The 21,533-nt window shown below is 44.8% G+C and overlaps 1 protein-coding gene across 2 annotated transcripts in view; it reads left to right on the plus strand.

Moving 5' to 3' along the window:
- The window catches only part of ibtk (inhibitor of Bruton agammaglobulinemia tyrosine kinase), a 139,995-nt gene that overhangs the window by 57,038 nt on the left and 61,424 nt on the right, over positions 1 to 21,533 (plus strand). For both annotated transcript variants that reach the window (XM_072499802.1, XM_072499803.1), the window contains exons 10-11: positions 5,408 to 5,585; positions 16,386 to 16,566. In XM_072499802.1, coding sequence (XP_072355903.1) covers positions 5,408 to 5,585; positions 16,386 to 16,566 — 359 coding nt within the window. The remainder of the gene's footprint in view (positions 1 to 5,407; positions 5,586 to 16,385; positions 16,567 to 21,533) is intronic.

Here is a 21,533-nt window from a genome sequence, read left to right on the forward strand (position 1 = left end):
CTCAAGGCTTCAGGCAGAGCAAGGCAAAATACACCTGCTGATCACCACCTACTAGCCTCCCTCATTTGATGAATCCGTATGTTTTTCATGTTGAACATTAATTAGTGGGCGCTTTTGTGGGGAAACTGTTGCTAACTTTTGGTTGGTTCAATTGGCTCTGTTTTATAACCTCTGCTCTAGAGTCGCCAGGTATCTTTATGATACCGCCACGAGGTTCAAGTTCAAGTAATGATCAATAACTCAATACACCTATTAGTAAGATTCAAATCAAAGCATATTTATTATACACAGTAAATCGCTACTCATAAACTCTACTTTCTAAGCTATTTCTATCACTAACAGGCCAATACTTAGCTTCGGACTGGCCCACCAGGTCAGGGGAACAAATGGCCTTTCGTTCGGGTTCTGAGTCTGCGGGATTCAAAAGCTGGTATGGACTGGTAGCTAGGAGCGCCTATCTCGTAGCGAGCGTTGACTTGAGACTTGCGTTCTTGGAAGCAGCTGGACAGGTCACTGTCAAGGGTTGGTTCGCGTTGCTGAGTGACCCTGTCAAGAAGGACGATTTGAACTTGGGGGCTTTACTTTATAGTCCCCAGGGGCTTCCCGCCTTTCGGGGTGGACCCCGTACCTGGTTTCAAGTGATTGGACTTCGTTCCAATCGCTTGGTTCGATTTCTCTAATACTGGAGCGGTTCCCTGATCGATGGGCGGTCTTTAGGTGTCTGTTAACCTCTTTTGTGTTGGCTCCTGCTGGCGCCGAGGTATCTGGCTTTGCCTTGTTTATCTCAAATGTTTTGATTGTTCCCGGGGATCGCTCATTAGTATGTAGATGGCCGCTACATTATTATGCAGATGGCTGCTTGTATCAATGCTGTCTGGGCTTTTGCAGAGTCTAATACACAGTAAACTTGCACCTGCTAGTTTCTGCCTGTGTTGGCTGAATTTCCCTTCAGCCTTTGTTGTTCTCCATTTTACGTTGGGAATTGGCCAACCCAGGTGGCTACAAAACAAGGATGTAGAACGTATTCTGGGTAGGATTCTTCTGTCTCTCCAATCACTGACCAAACTTTAAAGTACCTAACTGCCAGCTTGGTTATCAAATGGTAAGGTAATTAACATCAAGAAATGACCGAATTTGACTTCATTCTCGCCAACCTATCTGTTGCAGTCACATACTGGCCATGATAGACTGGTGCAAGTCCTTCAGTTTTTCTAAAGACATGTCTCCACATTGATTGCACCATTCTTCTACTGAGAGACAAATTAGGGACAGATTTAGAAACCTAAAACTGGACATCTGAGATGTGAACAACCATTAGCAGCAGAATTATATATCACCAGAAGCTTTATTATCATGTCCCGACACTTCTCTTCGCCCCACAATCACCAAGCCAAAAGATAACCATGCTTCAAAGGGCACCAGATGTGGAGATGCCGGCATTGGATTGGGATGGGCACAGTCAGAAGTCTTACAACACCAGGTTAAAGTTCAACAGGTTTATTTGGAATCACTAGCTCTCGGAGCGTAGCTCCTTCATCAGGTGAGTTAAAGGGCAGTGTGGAAGGGCATGTCGGACCATCATCGGGGCTACTTTAAAATAAGGTAGCTTGCTACAGTATAGAGCTGCTTGCATGCTAAACATCAGTAGCAGTTGATTTTAGTTGGATATAAATCCTGACTAACCGACCAGAGCAAAATTACATAGCCCTATTATATTTAAATGAGAATTCAGGCAGTTAACTGGAGGGTGAAGCTCAATCAACATTCTCATTCTAAATTATGGTGGAACCCAGCACACAAGTTTGAACCTGACTGAAATATTTGCAAGTCAATATTGAGGGCAAGTGATGGGCATGGCAAATTAATTCAGGAAAGTTCTTTCGATACACAGTTCTATAAAGAGGTGGCATAATTTAAAGAAAATATGTCAAAGGAAAATCAGAAACGCTGGCAATATTTATATAAAAACAGACAGATGGACTCCATGCCCCACTGTGAATTCCCCATTTCCTCAGCTACCTCATCGTTCAGCTCTTATCCATGCCTTTATTACACCCAGACTGGATTAATCCAATGCTCTCCGATCCTTCATGATCTATAAACTTAAGCTCATCCAACGCTCTGATGTTTGAACCGTATCCCACATGATCCATCGCAACTGTCGTAGCTGGTCTCCGTGCTTCAAACATCAACTTCCAGTGCTGCAAATGCATTTGGTTTAAAATTTTCACTCTTCTGTTTTAAATACCTTCATTACATTGACCTGTCTCTTAAACTTCCACCTCTGTTATCCCTGTCCCATCTACTTTTTTCTGATGTTTCAAGTCTGGATGATGTTGAAACATTAGCTCCATTGACTCTCCACAGATGCTGTTAGGCCTGCTGAGATTATCCAGAATTTTCAGTTTTTGTTTCAGATTCCAACATCTGCAGTAATTTGCTTTGACTATTTACTACTTCTCACATTAGATAAGAACCAAATGGGAGATTTGGCTAGATAAGACCAATTTTCTTAAAGCATTTGACTACATTATAAAGACTTTTGCGGCAATCATAATGTAAACACACAAAGGTAAATTTGTCCTGTACCGGTGGGATGAGGTCAGAAAGTATTCGCCTGTAAACGTTGTCACTCTTGGAGCTGCCTTCCTCAAAACCATGTTGAGGATGAAAGCCAAGAGAGAAATGGCCAAATTTTCTCTCTACTGTGAGCATTGAGCTGGAGAGAGCAGAGGAATATTGATCAGAGCGGATCATATGCCTATAATGGAACCTGCCTGATTTTTGTAGCCATCCATATAAATTAATGAACAGAAATTTGGATTGGCTCATTTTAAGTACAGTGTGGATCTGAAATTCTCTCCACCTGGTTGGTAAACTACAAGTACAAATAGCTGTGTGGGAATATGATGTTGCAATAATGGAAACATGGCTTAAGAATGGTGAGGACTGGACATTTGATATTCAAGGGTACAAAGTGTTCAGAAAAGATGGGGTAAAGAAATAAAGAATGGTAGTACTCATTAGAGAAGACATTGTAGTGTTGCCAGGATGTCCTGAAAACAGGATGTGTGTCTGGGGCAAGGGCAGAATCTATTTGGTTAGAATATGATCGCTGCTGGAGGTATTTTGTTGGCCTCCAAATATGGGAGGCAAGGCGAGAAAGCCAATTGTCTTGATTCCTGTGAGGACAAGAGGGGCCCAGGTCAAGAGACTTGTTGAGAAGGCACAAGATGTTCACACCTGTAGACATTGATAAGAGCAGTTGCATTGACTGTGGTAGATTGTTTGTCTCCAAGTCACACCAAGGTGTTAGGAATGTCAGGCTTTATAAATGGTTACACTTTAACTGTTAGTTCCAAGATGGCATGGAGTTTGGGTGCCTAGAAGATAGCTAATTAGCATTTCCACCTGTATACAAGGCCCATGTGATCCAATTTTCATGCAGAGGAGTGTTGAGAGGCAAAGGCCACTGTAGTATAACATTAAGGTTTTCCTGTGTTATCACTGAATCTCACAGACACAAGTTAGTCCTCAAGAATCAGAAAGCGAGCTAGATATTGACAGAGCTAGCCTTGCACCTGAACTGGAGTAAATGCTGACCATTTTATTCATCAGACAGAAGACAGGTGGGAGCTCATCCGCAGGTTGAAGAGACCAAGATTGTGATTTTGTAAAAGAGGCTGGAAGATTCACCTAGCTTGGGCTAATAGAGAGGCATTTGTAGTGCAACCGTCACAATGAAAGTCCGTTCTGGGATTAGGCGGATTCTGGCTGGGAAAGTAAAACAAGCAATTGCGAGTATAGAATAACTTTTGACTAGCTCTGGGTGAATGAAGTATGCACTTAAGGGATAGCATAATATACAACCGTGGCAGGGGATTTTAGGTGTTTTTATTTCTGTAGTCTAAATAATAGTTGCCAACAAAATTCGAGTTCAGTGAATGTCGCTTTTAATTTTTTACTGTAAAATCCTAAAAGCATAAAATCTTGCTATGTGACCTTTTCGGTCACTAGAAATTCAAATATATTTTTAACAGTTACTGATCTCTACATGGATTGTAACATAAGACTGAAGCCAAATGAATTGCAGACCCAAGGGATTATGGTTGGGGTGGCTGGAAATACTTTACACTTGGCAACTTGTCAATATAAGCAAATGGGAAGTTAACAGAAGCACTAATCACCTATTGAGCAGAACTCTCTGCAGCAGATGTGAGACTAGTTATCAGTCAGAGGTTGTTAGAAGTTACAAATGGAGTTGAACACAGAGCAACAGCAAACACCCCTCTGACCCAATCATGGGTGCAAAGTTATTGAAGCAGCTGAAGATGTTGGTACTATAGGCACTGGTGCAGAGAATACCATGCCATATAAAATCATAGAATTTACAGTTCAGAAGGAGACCATTCGGACCATCGAATCTGCACCGGCTCTTAGAAAGAGCACCCTACTTAAGCCCACGCCTCCACCCTATCCCTGTAACCCAGTAATGTCACCTCACCTTTTTTTTTCCGGACACTAAGGGCACTTTATCATGGCCAATCCACCTAACCTGCACATCTGTGGGAGGGAACCGGAGCACCCAGAGGAAACCCACGCAGACATGGGGAGAACGTGCAGACTCCGCACAGACAGTGACCCAAGCCGGGGATCAAACCTGGGACCCTGGAGCTGTGAAGCAACTGTGCTAACAGTGTGCTACCATGCTGCCCAATATTGATTGACACAGGGACAATTGCATGCTTTAAGGGGAAATTGAATGCATATTTGAAATGAGTACAGCTATCAAGCAAGAGCAGAGCAGTCAAATTAGTTTTCAAAATGTGATAGCAAAGGACTAGCAGAGCCTAGATAGGCCACATGGTTTGCCTTGGTATTGTAAATATTTAAGGTTCTAGTCATTAATCACGCAGAAAATGTAATAACTTAATTTTCAGCAACCTTTTTAGAAAAATAAATCCTGACCCCCCCCCCCCCCCCCCCCCCCCCCCCCCCACCCAATCTCTTTTATCAAGGGAGTGGTTATCTGGGTGGGGGTTCTCTGCCTATTCATTTTTTTTCTGCAAGTACGTGAGGAAAATGGGTTTCTTTCAGCTTCTACAATACCTCTGTCCACCTCAAGGTCCCTATTTAAGGCACCTTATCTTTCCTTCTCCCTTATCATATTGTGTGTAATAGTCTGACTAGGAGTAAAAAAAGTTAGAATTTTTAATCTTCAAGATCATGGATCTTGGGTGCTGTGTTTAAGTGCCCTATCCAGAAGAATCAAGTGCAAACTTGATGCTTTTAGAGTTATAGTTATGCTCATTGTCTTTGCTCAGAAATTGATTGTTTCTTTAGAAAAAACCTCCATTTATTTTACTTATGGACAATTATTTAATTTGATTTCTCTCTTCCCTATCAGGTGTTTTGTTGGCGATCTTCAAGTTGCTTCATTAAACAGTGTCGTTGGGCTTATGGGCGACAGGTTTTCATGTCAGACATTGCTCTGAGCAAGAATGAAATGATTTTTGTAACACAAGATGGAGATGGATTTACAGGACACTGGACTGGAGCAGAAAAGACATATTCGGAAAAGAAAGGTAAATATTTTTAACTTGTTGCTGCTCTTGTAACTAATTTGATTGAATGGACCAGTATGTTGAGGAACCAACAAGGGAACGGACCATCTTGGACTGGATGTTGTGCAATGAGAAAGGATTAGTTGGCAATCTAGTCGTGAGAGATCCCTTGGAGATGAGTAATCATAATATGGTAGAATTCTTTATCAAGGTGAATAGTGAGGTAGATGATTCTGAAACCAGGGTCCTGAACCTCAATAACGGTAACTATGATGGTATGAGACATGAGCTAGCAATGACTGACTGGGAAACATTACTGAAAGGAAGGACAGTGTACAGGCAATGGCAGGCATTCAAGGAACGAATAGGTGAACTCAAAGTTGTTTATCCCTATTTGGCGCAAAAGTAGAAAGGGAACTGTGGCCAGGCCATAGCTTGCAAGGAAAATTAGAGATAGTATTAGATTCAAAGAAGAGGCATACAACTTAGCAAGAAAAAGTAATAGGCCTGAGGATTGGGAACAGTTAAAAATTCAGCAAAGGCAGACTTGGGATTGATTAAGAAGGAAAAAATACAATTTGAAAATAAACTAGCAGGGGACATAAAGACTAAGTTTCTATCGGTATGTAAAGAGAAAAAGATTGCTTAAAAACTAATGTAGGCCCCTTACAGTCAGAAATGGGGGAATTCATAACAGGGAATAAAGAAATGGCTGAGGAACTAAATTCGTATTTTGCTTCTGTCTTCACAAGGGAAGACATAATATACTGGAAGTTCTGAGGAGCACAAATTTTGTGAGGAGCTGAAATAAATTAGTATTAGTAAAGAAATGGTTTTGGGGAAATGAATGGGTTGAAGGTGGACAAATCTCCAGGCCTGATGATCTAAATCCCAGAGTACTTGAGGAAGTGGCCTGTTGTACCTTTAAAATGTTTGATGCATTCGACCAGTTTACTTACAGGTGCCCTTATTTGTGAGGTGAACAAATGACAAAACAGGTTCACAGTCTAATGCAATTTTATTCACAATTCTATTACTCAGGAAAATATGACTCTGATTCACAGCTGAGCTTTAGGTTTTGCCCACACTTAGACTGGGAGGCTTCGATCACTGGATGTTAATGTCTTCTCTGGGTTCGAAACCCAGGGCCCTTCTTGCGATGGTTGTGCCTGGGCAACTCCCAGGTTCTCGCTCAAGATCTGTTTGATGCTGCTTTCTTATACTCGGAAGCTTGGATTGAGTCATATGTATACGCCCACGACCGGCCATTGTCCTAGCCAGATCCCAACTGGTTAATGGGAAATACAGGATACTCCTGTTTATCGATGGTGGTTCAATCAAGACCCATTGTCCTCTCTGAAACTCCCTTTGTCTGACCAGCCATCAGCTCATTAAGGAGTCTGATGGCTTCTTTTGTCTGTTCTTTGTCCTGCTGCAAAGTTGATCACCTGTGCCTGGAAGTTTGTTACATATTCATGGACTTGGATTGGGTAATCGAAGTCCATATCGCAATAACAGGTTTATGCTTTGACTTGAGTGCTTTTGCAGATGACCAGTATCGATTCCAGCCAGGGTATCATGAGGCAGTTTCTGTTCTTGGCCTATGTGTATCTTCTCAGCCTGTTTTCAGTACCACAGGCTCTGGAAATGGACCCATTGGTGATCATTTTCCAAATGGACTGTGGAATGGTTCCTACAGATTGGAGGGTAGCGAATGTAACCCCACTATTCAAAAAGGGAGGTAGAGAGAAAACAGGAGACTATAGACCAGTGAGCCTAACGTCGGTCGTAGGGAAGTTACTCGAATCCATTAGCAACGATTTTGTAGCACAGCATTTGGAAAGCAGTGGTGTAATCCGCCAAAGTCAGCATGTATTTACGAAAGGAAAATCATGCTTGACAAAGCTACTAGAATTCTTTGAAGATGTAACTAGTAAAGTTGACCAGGGAGAACTGGTGGATGTGGTTTATTTAGACTTTCAGAAAGCTTTTGACAGTGTCACAACGTAGCAGATTATATGCAAAGTTAAAGTGCACGGGATTACGGGTAGTGTCTTGAGCTGGATAGAAATCTGGTTACCAGACAGGAACCAAAAAGTTGGAATAATTTTTTTAATTCCAGATGGGCAGCACGGTAGCGCAGTGGTTAGCACAGTTGCTTCACAGCTCCAGGGCCCCAGGTTCAATTCTCGGCTTGGGTCACTGTCTGTGCGGAGTCTGCACGTTCTCCCCATGTCTGCATGGTTTTCCTCCGGGTGCTCCAGTTTCCTCCCATAGTCCAAAGATGTGCGGGTTAGGTGGATTGGCCATGCTAAATTGCCCTTCGTGTTCAAAAAGGTTAAATGGGGTTACGGTGATAGGATGGAGGCGTGGGCTTGAGTAGGGTGCTCTTTCCAAGGTCTGGTGCAGACTCGATGGGCCAAATGGCCTCCTTATGCACTGTAAATTCTTTGATTCTATGAAATTGGTCTTTTTCTGATTGGCAGATAGTAACTAGTGGGGTACTGCAGGGATCTGTGCTAAGACCTCAACTGTTCACATTATATATTAATGATTTGGATGAGGGAACTAAATGTATTATCTCCAAATTTGCAGATGATACAAAGTTGGGTGGGAGGGTGAGCTGTGAGGAGGATGCAGAGATGCTTCAGGATTTAGACAGGCTGAGTGAGTTGGCACATGCATGACAGATGCAGTATAATTGGCTAAATGTGAGGTTATCCACTTCAGTAGCAAAAATAGGAAGGCAGATTATTATTTGAATGAGTGTAAATTGAGAGAGGCGGATACTCAGCGAGACCTTGGTGTCCATGTGCATCAGTCACTGAAAGTAAGTGCACAAGGGCAGCACGGTAGCACAAGTGGGTAGCACTGGGGCTTCACAGCGCCAGGGTCCCAGGTTAGATTTCACGCTGGGTCACTGTCTGTGTGGAGTCTGCACCGTCTCCCCGTGTCTGCGTGGGTTTCCTCCGGTTTCCTCCCACAGTCCAAAGACGTGCAGGTTAGGTGGATTGGCCATGATAAATTGCCCTCAGTGACCAAATAAAAAGGTGAGGTGACGTTGCTGGGCTAGGGTGGAATTGAGGGCTTAAGTGGGTCGGTGCAGACTCGATGGGCCAAATGGCCTCCTTCTGCACTGTATGTTCTATGTTCTAAGTCCCAACAGGCAGTAAAAAAGGCAAATAGTGACCTTCATAGCGAGAGGATTTGAGAATAGGAATAGGGAATTGAATAGGGCATTGGTGAGGCAATATCTGGAGTATTGTGTGCAGTTTTGGTGTCCTTAACTGAGGAACTTTGTTTTTTCTATGGAGAGAGTGCAGCAAAAGTTTACCAAACTGATTTCTGGGATAGTAGGACTATCATATGAGGAGCGAGTACATTGATTAGGATTATATTCATTTGAGTTTAGAAGAGTGAGAGGGGATCTCATCAAAACCTATCAAATTCTAACCGGATTGGACAAGAGTAGATTCAGAAATAATGTTCCGATGGTGGGGAAGTCCAGAACTAGGGGTCGTAGTTTGAGAATAAGGGGTAAACCTTGGATTGAGGTGAGAAGACATTTCTTCACCTAAAGAGAGGTGAATCTGTGGAATTTGCTACCACAGAAAGTAGTTGAGGCCAAAACATTTAATGTCAAGAAGGAATTTGATATCGCTCTTGGCGCTAAAGGGGTCAAGGGATATGAGGCTGTTGGTGGGATCAGTGTATTGAATTTGATCAGCCTGTATCATAATGAATGGCGGAGAAGGCTCGAAGGGCCGAATGGCCGCCTCCTGTTTCTATTTTCTGTGCTTCTATGAAACGAAACAGTTGAAGTTAGACCATAGAACATTACAGCGCAGTACAGGCCCTTCGGCCCTCGATGTTGTGCCGACCTGTGAAACCACTCTAAAGCCCATCTACACTATTCCCTTATCGTCCATATGTCTATCCAATGACCATTAGACTGCCCTTAGTGTTAGCGAGTCCACTACTGTTGCAGGCAGGGCATTCCACGCCCTTACTACTCTCTGAGTAAAGAACCTACCTCTGACATCTGTCTTATATCTATCTCCCCTCAATTTAAAGCTATGTCCCCTCGTGCTAGACATCACCATCCGAGGAAAAAGGCTCTCACTGTCCACCCTATCCAATCCTCTGATCTTCTTGTATGCCTCAATTACGTCACCTCTTAACCTTCTCTCTAACGAAAACAGCCTCACGTCCCTCAGCCTTTCCTCATAAGATCTTCCCTCCATACCAGGCAACATTCTGGTAAATCTCCTCTGCACTCTTTCCAATGCTTCCACATCCTTCCTATAATGCGACGACCAGAATTGCACGCAATACTCCAAATGCGGCCGCACCAGAGTTTTGTACAGCTGCAACATGACCTCATGGCTCCGAAACTCAATCCCTCTACCAATAAAAGCTAACACACCGTATGCCTCCTTAACAACCCTCTCAACCTGAGTGGCAACTTTCAGGGATCTATGTACATGGACACCGAGGTCTCTCTGCTCATCCACACTGCCAAGAATCTTACCATTAGCCCAGTACTCAGTCTTCCTGTTATTCCTTCCAAAATGAATCACCTCACACTTTTCTGCATTAAACTCCATTTGCCACCTCTCAGCCCAGAGCTGCAGCTTATCTATGTCCCTCTGTAACTTGTAACATCATTCCGCACTGTCCACAACTCCACTGACTTGAGTGTTATCTGCAAATTTACTCACCATCCTTCTACGCCATCCTCCAGGTCATTTATAAAAGTGACAAGCAGCAGTGGCCCCAAAACAGATCCTTATGGCACACCACTAGTAACTGGACTCCAGTCTGAACACTTCCCATCAACCACCACCCTTTGTCTTCTTCCAGCTCGCCAATTTCTGATCCAAACTGCTAAATCTCCCTGAATCCCATGCTTCTGTATTTTCTGCAGTAGCCTACCGTGGGGTACCTTATCAAACGCTTTACTGAAATCCATATACACCACATCAACTGCTTTACCCTCATCCACCTGTTTGGTCACCTTCTCAAAGAACTCAATAAGGTTTGTGAGGCACGACCTACCCTTCACAAAACCGTGTTGACTATGTCTAATCAAATTATTCCTTTCTAGATGATTATACACCCCATCTCTTATAAACCTTTCCAAGATTTTGCCCACAACAGAAGTAAGGCTCACTGGTCTATAGTTACCGGGGTTGTCTCTACTCCCCTTCTTGAACAAGGGGACAACATTTGCTATCCTCCAGTCTTCTGGAGTTGGTCAAGGAGCATGTCTATATAGTTTGGAGTTCAATTGTTGATACATTTATTTGATTAAGACATTTGGAGTTTTTTTAAACATAGAAATATGATGGTCCCTCTGTAACTGGTTATCACTAAACATACGTAATCTCAGTTTTGCCTGAAAATTTAAAAATCAGGTTGTTAAAGTCATGGCGCACAGGGAAATCTATTGGTTATCTTTTTGACCTTCCATTTCTTAAAACCAAATGATATTTGAAGGTGAAGATTTAAAAACTAATTTTTTTTTTTGTGAACAGGCTATATCAGCTGATCAAAAGACCTGGATGCAAGAACTTCACAGGTGTAAATATTGATCAGAGATCCAAGCGCAAGCTGCTCATGAAGTTCCATGCATTTATTTTAATTAACTGATTTATCATGTCCACTTTGTGCATTTTTTTTTTCTTGGGATGTGGGGGTCGTTGGCTACTCGTCCTTCATTGCTCTTGGGGAGGTGATGATGAGCTGCAATCTTGGACACAGTTGCCCATGTGTTGTAGGAACACCCACAGGTGCGAGGAAGGAAGTTCCAAGATTTTGGCCCAGCAACAGTTAAGGAATGATGATATAGTTCCAAGTCAGGAACTTGTAGGTGGGGGTGTTCCCCTTGTCTGCATCTGCTACCCTTGTCCTTCTAGGTGGTAGCGGTCACAGATTTGGTGTGCAGGTGCAACAGGTGATTAAGAAGGCTAATCGAGTTTTGTCTTTCATTGCTAGAGGGATGGAGTTCAAGACTAGGGAGGTTATGCTGCAATTGTATAGGGTGTTGGTGAGGCCACATCTGGAGTATTGTGTTCAGTTTTGGTCTCCTTACCTGAGAAAGGACATATTGGCACTGGAGGGAATGCAGAGGAGATTCACTAGGTTGATCCCAGAGTTGAGGGGATTAGATTATGACGAGAGGTTGAGTAGACTGGGACTGTACTCATTGGAGTTTAGAAGGATGCGGGGGGGATCTTATTGAAACATATAAAATTATGAAGGGAATAGATAGGATAGATGCGGGCAGGTTGTTTCTATTGGTCGGGGAAAGCAGAACTAGGGGGCATAGCCTCAAAATAAGGGGAAGTAGATATAGGACGGAGTGTAGGAGGAACTTCTTCACCCAAAGGGTTGTGAATCTCTGGAATTCCTTGCCCAGTGAAGCAGTTGAGGCTCCTTCTTTAAACGTTTTTAAGAAAAAGATAGATACCTTTCTAAAGAATAAAGGGATTCGGGGATATGGTGTACGAGCCGGAGAGTGGAGCTGAGTCCACAAAAATCAGCCATGATCTCATTAAATGGCAGAGCAGGCTCGAGGGGCCAGGTGGCCTACTCCTGTTCCTAGTTCTTATGTTCTTATGCTGTCGAAAGAGCCTCGTTGAGTTGTTGCAGTGCATCTTGTAGAGGATACACATTTCTGTCACTGTGCATCAGTGGTAGAAGGAGTGTATGTTGAAGGTGGTGGGTGGGGTGCCATTTGAGTGGTTGCTTTGCTGTGAATTTTGTCAAACTTCTTTAGCATAATTGGAGCTGACTCATTCAGGCAAGTGGAGAGTATCCCATCAAACTCCTGACTTGTGCCTTGTAGGTGTTGGACAGGCTTTGGGGAGTCGGGGTGAGAGTTACTGGCCACATGGTTCCTAGACTCTGACCTCCTGTAGCCATAGTATTTATGTGGCTAATCCAGTTCAACTACTTGTCAATGGCAACCTCAAGATGTTGACAGGGGGGAGGGGGTGGGGGGGGGGGGGGGGGTGTAAAGGGGAGATGCTTAGATTCTCTCGTTGGCAGTTGTGTGGCATAGATGTTATTTTCAAAAAAATATTTTTATTGACATCTTCCAGTGTAACAGTTTAACTTTCAGTGCATCTAATATTTACATAGTATGACATTTCTTATTTACACATTTTACATACATTCCCTCCATTCTCCACCCTATCCCCATAACCCAGCACCCCCACCCAACCCTTTTGGACACTAAGGGCAATTTTGCATGGCCGATCCATCTAATCTGAACATCTTTGGGCTGTGGTAGGAACCCCATGCAGACACTGGGTGAACATGCAGACTCCACACAGACAGTGGCCCAAGCCAGGATTCGAACCTGGGACCCTGGAGCTGTGAAGCGACAGTGCTAATCACTATGCTACTGTGCCGTCCATTATGTGTGCTCTTGTCTGCTCTCCTCAGTCCCCCCCACCCCCCCTTCCTAGTCACTATTGACTTCAAACAGGTCTTGGAACAGGCCGATGATTAGCCCCCACACTTTGTGGAAGCCCTCATCCGACCCTCGGATGGTGTACTTGATCTTCTCCAGGTGGAGAAATTCTGACAGGTCTGCCAGCCAGTCTGCAGCTGTGGGTGGTGCCGCCGATCGCCAGCCGAGCAGGATTCTCTGGCGTGCCATTAAGGAAGCACGAAACAGGATGTCGGCCCTCTTCCCCATATGTAGTTGGCTGGTCTGAAACCGCAAAGACTGCTTCTCTCCGGCACAGCTCTGCCCACATCCCCACAACCTTTGACATCACCTCGAAGAAGGCTGTCCAGAACCCGACTCGTCTGGGGCAGGCCCAGAACATGTGGGCATGGTTGGCCGGACCTTCCTGGCACCGTTCACATTTCTCCTCCACCTCCAGGAAGAACCTGTTCATTCGGGTACTAGTTAGGTGAGCACCACTTTAAATCGCATGAGGCTGAGCCTTGCGCGGGAGGAGGTGGAGTTGGCCCTACTTAGTGCTTCGCTCCAGAGTCTCCAACCCACTTTCATCCTGAGATTGTCCTCCCATTTCTGCCCAGCTCTGTGCAGTGGTGGCCTTGCCTTTTCCAGAAGTCACCCTTGGATGTCCCCACTCTCCTTACTGCCTGTGTTTAGTAGTTCCTCCAGTAGAGTGTCTCTTGGGCTCTAGGGTACTTCTTTGTCTCCTTGCGGAGAAAGTGTTTGATTTGAATGTGCTGGAGTTCCTGTCCTGTCGGTAGCTCCAGTTCTTCCGTTAGTTCGTCCAGTCTGTCCCTTACGTAAAGGTTCCTGACCATTTGCCTTCCCCGCCCCCCCCCCCCCCCCCCCCCCCCCCCCGTCCTGTCTCCATTTTTTAAAGGTGGAGTCGGGCATGGCTGCCGGGCATTTGTGGTTGCAGCAGGTGGGGCCATGGTGGACATCCTGGTTAAATCGAAATGCTGCCTCATTTGGTTCCATAGGGCGACCCGGTAGCACAGTGGTTAGCACTGTTGCTTCACAGCGCCAAGGTCCCAGGTTCGATTCCCGCTTGAGTCACTGTCTGTGCGGAGTCTGCACTTCTCCCCATGGCTGCGTGGGATTCCTCCGGATTCTCCGGTTTTCTCCCACAAGTCCCAAAAGGCGTGCTGTTAGGGAAAATTCAGAATATCCAATTATGTGTATCAGAACAGGCGCTGGAGTGTGGTGATTTGAGGATTTTCACAATAACTTCATTACAGTGTTAATGTAAGCCTAATTGTGGCAATAATAAAGATTATTATTATGATACCCTCAATGTGGCTACCACCACTGGGCAGGATGTGTATTTTGCCGGGGGGGGGGGGGGGGGGAGGGGAGGGGAAGGGGAAGAGTGTGATGGGAGCACTGTCGTGGCGAGGGCTCGGAGGGTCATTCCTTTGCAGGGGGTCTCCTCCAGCCTCATCCATTCCTTGTTGGGTTCTCATATCCATCCCCTCACCCTCTCGGCTGCCCAGTGGTAGTATTGCAGGTTCGGTAGGGCCAGGTCGTCCATATTTTTCCTCCTTTGAAGTGTCTACTTGGGAATCCTTGGGTTCTTTTCCCCCCAACACAAATGACATGAACATTTTGTCTATCCCTTGGAAAAAAGCTTGGGGGATGAAGCCGTTCTGGATCTGAACAGGGAGAGGACCCTTGGCAGCATTTTCATCTTGATCATCTGCCAGGGAGAGCGGGAGCGTGTCCCATCTCTGTAGGTCCTTTTTAACTTCCTCCGCCAGACTGGTCAGATTCCATTTGCAGATCGATGTCCAGTCATGGGCTATCTGGATCCTCAGGTAGCAGAATTTGCTTTGGGCTAGTTTGAATGGTAGACCTCCCAGTTGTGTCCCTCACCCGCTCAGGTTCACTGGGAATGCCACGCTGTTGCCCCGGTTGAGTTTGTAGCCCAAGAAGGCCCCAAACTCTTCCAGGAACTTCATGATTACTTGCAGGCCGCTCTGTGGGTCCGAGATGTAGAGGAACAGGTCACCCGCATAGAGTGAGAATCTGTGCTCTGCCTCCTCTCTGGATGCCCTTCCAGCCTTTCGCATCTTGCAGGGTGATTGTCAGGGGTTCAATTGCCAGGGTGAACAGGAGCAGGGACAAAGGGTATCCCTACCTTGTGCCTCTGTGCAACTGGAAATATTCAGAGCAGGTGGTATTGGTTTGAACGCTCACCGTGGCATGGTACAGGCGTTTCATCCATGAGTAACACCATCCCTTGCCCAAACTGCTCTACCCCCTCAATGAGGTACTTCCATTCGACTCTGTCGAAGGCCATTTCAACATCCAGGGAGACTATCACGTCTGGTGGTGTCTCCCCAGATAGGGGTCAATATTACATTTAGCAGTCGCCTGATGTCCACAATTAATTAATAATCTTTATTGGCACAAGTAGGCTTCTTCAGCAATGAAGTTACTGTGAAAAGCCCCTATTTGCCACATTCCAGTGCTTGTTCAGGTTCACGGAGGGAGAATTCACGTCTTTCGGGACTTGTGGAAGGAAACCCGAGGAAGCCCACGCAGACACAGGGAGAATATGCAGACTCCACACAGACAGTGACCCAAGCCAGGAATCGAACCTGGGACCCCAATGCTGCGAAGCAACAGTGCTAACCACTGTACTACCATGCCGTAGTATTTAAAACAAAAAAATTGGTAGAAATTTTTAAACAACTTAATAATGAAACAATATTATTTGGAACTATTTGAAACACGCTGTATCAATCATATACTTGTGTATTACAAAATAAAATGATTTATTATGAAACACCACCGCTTTAAATGCTAGACTTTTGACGGTTTAACTTGCAGACTTTTATAATTTTCATCAATGATAGTTGGCCTGGGTGGTTATAGTTTGAGATTTGTTTTTCTTGTTTTTAGATTAGTGGTGGGAAACTAATAGTATGAATTATTAAAAATAGGCTGGTTGATTTATTGTTGATCTCTGGATTCCCTATTTGAAGTTTCCTCTTTGGAAGTTGATATCGGCCATAGAAGATTGTTTCAGTGCTTTGGGTTACTATTTTCTGTCCTTGGTGGAAAAGGATACCTTTTATAATATTGTAATGTAACTTGTAAGAATATTGTCATCCTCCTATTTAAAATTTAAAATGTCCAGCATGGTATTTAAACTGGTCACACACCAAAAGACTTTGTAAAATTTGCATAATGCACATCTCAAATATGCAAACATATTGTTTTTCCAGTGGAATTTGTATACCTGCATTTTCACTAAGTAAATCTGACTCTGCTTTGAATCTGGACTCTAATTTGGCAAGGAAATATGTTATCGCTTGAACTGGTTTTCCTGTTTTTATTAGAGGAATTGCCCAACATTCTGCAAACTCCTTTGGATCAGTTTGTTAACGCAGCTGGAATGAGCAACAGCTTGTATGAAAGGATTAAACTTGAAAAGCTTCCTTGTGTTCATCGTGCTGTTTCTGTTACCACGGATTTGAATGGACGCAACTTTGCTATTTTACAATCTGACCCAAAAACTAGGTAAGCATTTAGTTTATGCCAAATAACTGTAGATGATTTACATTGACAGGGAGGATAAACCAAACGCAAGGAAATCCTCTCACCTTGTGTTTTTCTGCATAATGCCCATTAGATTGTGAAAGTTCTAATTACTAACTCTTAACATAGCTGGTGATAATGAAGTGTGGTAATTTGGCTTCAAAATTCAACTTTTTCTCAAAATTATGTATTATGTACTGTCTTTAAAATAGCATACAAGACTAAGCTGTGACAGGGAAGAATTGGCAATTTAGGTTTTTGAGACTGTTATTCTGAAGGGGATAAATATATCATGCATAAATCGAAGAATAATACACTGCATAAGGATGGGATTTGGCCCATCCTTCCCGTTTCTACTCTTTGGTGAAGACCCTGGACTGGGTTCTCCGATTTGAAGACTAAGTGCTGATGCCGGCATGGGAACAATGGAGACTAATGATGACCATGAAACCATTGTTGATTGCTGCAAAACCCCATCTGGTTCACTTTAGGGAAGGAAATCTGCCATCCTGGCCTGGCCTACATGTGACTCCAGACCCACAACTCTTGATGTCCTCTGAAATGGCCTAGCTTGGCATATCCCCCACTCTACCATTACCACCAAGCCAGGGGATCAACCCGAGTTCAATGAAGAGTGCAGGAGAGCATGTCAGGAGCAACACCAGGCAGACCAAGAAATGAGGTGTCAACCTGGTGAAGCTACAACACAAGACTATTTGTGTGCCAAACAGCATAAGCAGCAAGCAATATACAGAGCTAAGCAATTCCACAACAAACGCATGAGATCTAAGCTCTGTAGCCCTGCCACATCCAGCTGTGAATGGTGGTGGACAATTAAACATCTCGCTAGAGGAGGAGGCTCCACAAGTATCCCCACCCTCAATGATGGAGGAGCCCAGCACATACGTGCTAAAGACCAGGCTGAGGCAGTCGCAACAATCTTCAGCCAGAAGTTCCGAATGGATGATCCATCTCCGGCTCCTCCAGAGGTCCCCAGCATCACAGATATTAGTCTCCAGCTAATACGATTCACTCCTCATGATATCAAGAAACGGCTGAAGGCACTGGATACTGCAAAGGCTCTGGGCCCTGACAATATTCCGGCAATAGACTTGTGTTCCGGAACTTGCCGTACCCCTAGCCAAGCTGTTCCAGTACAGCTACACTACTGGTATCTATTCAGCAATGTGGAAAATTGCCCAGGCGTATCCTGTACACAAGAAACAGGACAAAACCAACCCAGCCAATTACCCCCCTATCGGTCTACTCTCCATCATCAGCAAAGTGATGGACGGAGTCATCAACAGTGCTATCAAGTGGCGCTTACTCAGCAATAACCTACTCTAGGATGCTTAATTTGGGTTCCGTCAGGGTCACTCAGCTCCACTCAGCCTTGGTTCAAACATGGACAAAATGAGCTGAATGCCACAGGTGAGGTGAGAGTGACTGCCCTTGATATCAAGGCAGCATTTCATCGAGTGTGGCATCAAGGAGCCCTACCTTAACTGGAGTCAATGAGAATCAGGGGGGAAACTCTCTGCTAGTTGGAGTCATACCTGGCACAAGGAAGATGGTTGTGGTGTTTGGAGGTCAATCATTTCAACTCCAGGACATCACTGCAGGAGTTCCTCAGGGTAGTGTCCTCGGCCCAACCATCTTCAGCTGCTTCATCAATGACCTCCCTTCCATCATAAGGTCAGATTTGGGGATTTTTGCGGTTGACTGCACAATGTTCAGCATCATTTATGACTCCTCAGCTGATGATGCAGTCCATGTCCGAATGCAGCAAGACCTGGACAATATCCAGGCTTTGTTTAGAGTCATAGATGTTTACAGCATGGAAACAGGCCCTTCAGCCCCGCTTGTCCATGCCACCCAGTTTCTATCACCAAGATAGTCCCATTTGCCTGCATTTGGCCCATATCCCTCTATACCCACCCTGCCCATGTTGCTGTCTAACTTTTCTAAAGGACAAAATTGTACCCGCCTCTACCACTGCATCTGGCAGCCATTCCAGATGCTCACCACCCTCTGTGTGAAAGAATTTCCCCTCTTGGTCTCTTTTGTATCTCTCACCTTAAACCTATGCCCTCTAGCTCTAGACTCCTCTACCTTTGGGAAAAGATGTTGACTATCTACCTTATCTATGCTCCTCATTATTTTATAGACCTCCATAAGTTCACCCCTAAGCCTCCTACGCTCTCGGGGGGCGGGGGGGAAGGGAAAGTCCCAGCCTATCCAGCCTCTTCTTGTAACTCAGACCACAAAGTCCCGGTAGCATCCTCGTAAATCTCTCTGCACTCTTTCTAGTTCAACAATATCCTTCCTAAAATAGGGTGACCAGAACTGAACACAGTATTCCATGTGTGGTCTTACCAATGTCTTGTATAACTCCAACAAGACGTCTCAACTCCTGTATTCAATATTCTGACCAATAAAACCTAGCATGCTGAATGCCATCTTCACCACCCTGTCCACCTGCGACCCCACCTTCAAGTAGCTATGAACCTGTACCCCTAGATCTCTTTGTTCTGTAACTCTCCCCAACTGCCTACCATTAGTGGGCAGCACGGTAGCACAAGTGGATAGCACTGTGGCTTCACAGCGCCAGGGTCTCCGGTTCGATTCCCTGCTGCGTCACTGTCTATGCGAAGTCTGCACGTTCTCCCCGTGTCTGCGTGGGTTTCCTCCCGGTGCTCCGTTTTCCTCCCACAGTCCAAAGATGTGCAGGTTAGGTGGATTGGCCTTGATAAATTGCCCTTAGTGACCAAAAAGGTTAGGTGGGGTTATTGGGTTATAGGGATAGGGTGGGAGTGAGGGCTTAAGTGGGTCGGTGCAGACTCGATGGGCCGAATGGCCTCCTTCTGCACTGTATGTTCTATGTTAACTGAGTAGGTCCTGCTCTGATTTGATCTAACAAAATACATCACCTCACATTTATCCAAATTAAACTCTATCTGCCATTCATCGGCCCACTGGCCCAATTGGTCAAGATCCTGTTGCAATCTTGTATAACCTTCTTCATTATCCACTATGCCACCAATCTGGGTGTCATCTGCAAACTTGCTAACCATACCTCCTACATTCTCATTCAAATCATTATATATATATATATATGTATATATATATATATATATATATATCACCAATAACAGTGGACCCAGCACTGATCCCTGCGGCACACCGCTGGTCACAGGCCTCCAGTTTGAAAAACAACCCTCCACAACCACCTTTGATCGCCAAGCCAAATTTGTATCCAATTGGCTACCTCGCCCTGGATTGGCTTGGGCTGACAAGTGGCAAGTTACATTCGCGCCACAAGTGCCAGGCACTGACCATCTCCTACAAGAGAATTTCTCACCCCGTCCCATGACATTCAATGGCATTACAATCGCTGAATCCCCCACAATCAACATCCTGGGGTTATCATTGATCAAAACTGAACTGAACAAGCCACATTAATACTGTGACTACCAGGGCAGGTCAAAGGCTAGGAATCCTCTGGCGAGTAACTCACCTCCTGACCCCCCAGAGCCTGTCCATAAGACAGAGGAGCAGAATTAGGCCACTCGGCCCATTGAGTCTGCTCCGCCAGTCAATCATGGCTGATATTTTTCTCATCCCCATTCTCCTGCCTTCTCTCCATAACCCCTGATCCCATTATTGATCAAAAATCTATCTATCTGTCTTAAACACACTCCGTGATTTGGCCTCCACGGCCTTCTGCGGAAAAGAGTTCCACAGATTCACTACCCTCTGGCTGAAGAAATTCCTCCTCATCTCTGTTTTTAAGGATCGTCCCTTTAGTCTGAGATTATGTCCTTTGCTTCTAGTTTTTCCTACAAGTGGAAACATCCTCTCCTCGTCCACTCTATCCAGGCCACGAAGTATCCTGTAAGTTTCAATACGATTCCCAATGAGTACAGATCCAGAGTCCTCAACCGTTCCTCATACGATAAGCTCTTCATTCCAGAGATCATTCTTGTGAACCTCCTCTGGATACTTACCAAGGCCAGCACATCCTTCCTTAGATACGGGGCCCAAAACTGCTCACAATACTCCATCCAACTGGGGTCTTATACAGCCTCAGAAGTACATCCCTGGTCTTGTATTCTAGCCCTCTTGACATGAATGCTAACATTGCATTTGCCGCCTTAACTGCCGAATGAACCTGCACGTTAACCTTAAGAGAATCGTGCACAAGGACTCCCAAGTCCCTTTGCACTTCTGATTTCCTAAGCATCTTCCCATTTAGAAAATAGTCAATGCCTCCATTTCTCCTTGCAAAGTGCATAACCTCACACTTTTCCACATTGTATTCCATCTGCCACTTCTTTGCCCACTCTACTAGCCTGTCCAAGTCCTTCTGTAGCTCGCCTGCTTCCGCAATACTACCTGCCCCTCTACAGATCTTTGTATCATCTGTAAACTTGGCAACAGTGCCTTCAGTTCCTTCTTCCAGATCATTAATGTATATTGTGAAAAGTTGTGGTCCCAGCACCGACCCCTGAGGCACACCACTAGTCACCGGCTGCCATCCTGACAAAGTCCTACTCTCTGCCTTCTGCCAGTCAGCCAATCCTCTATCCATGCCAGGATTTTACCCTTAACACCATGTACTCTTAACTTATTTAGCAGTCTCCTGTGCGGCACCTTGTCAAAGGCCTTCTGGAAATCTAAATAAATCACGTCCACTGGTTCTCCTTTGTCTAACTTCTTGTTACTTCCTCAAAAAACTAACTGCCGAATTAACCTGCACGTTAACCTTAAGCGAATCGTGAACAAGGACTCCCAAGTCCCTTTGCACTTCTGATTTCCTAAGCATCTTTCCATTTAGAAAATAGTCTATGCCTCCATTTCTCCTTGCAAAGTGCATAACCTCACACTTTTTTGAGGAAGGAACAAGAAGTTAGACAAAGGAGAACCAGTGGACGTGATTTATTTAGATT

This window comes from Scyliorhinus torazame, chromosome 4, assembly GCF_047496885.1.
Source record: "Scyliorhinus torazame isolate Kashiwa2021f chromosome 4, sScyTor2.1, whole genome shotgun sequence".
In the NCBI taxonomy this organism is placed as follows: Eukaryota; Metazoa; Chordata; class Chondrichthyes; order Carcharhiniformes; family Scyliorhinidae; genus Scyliorhinus; species Scyliorhinus torazame.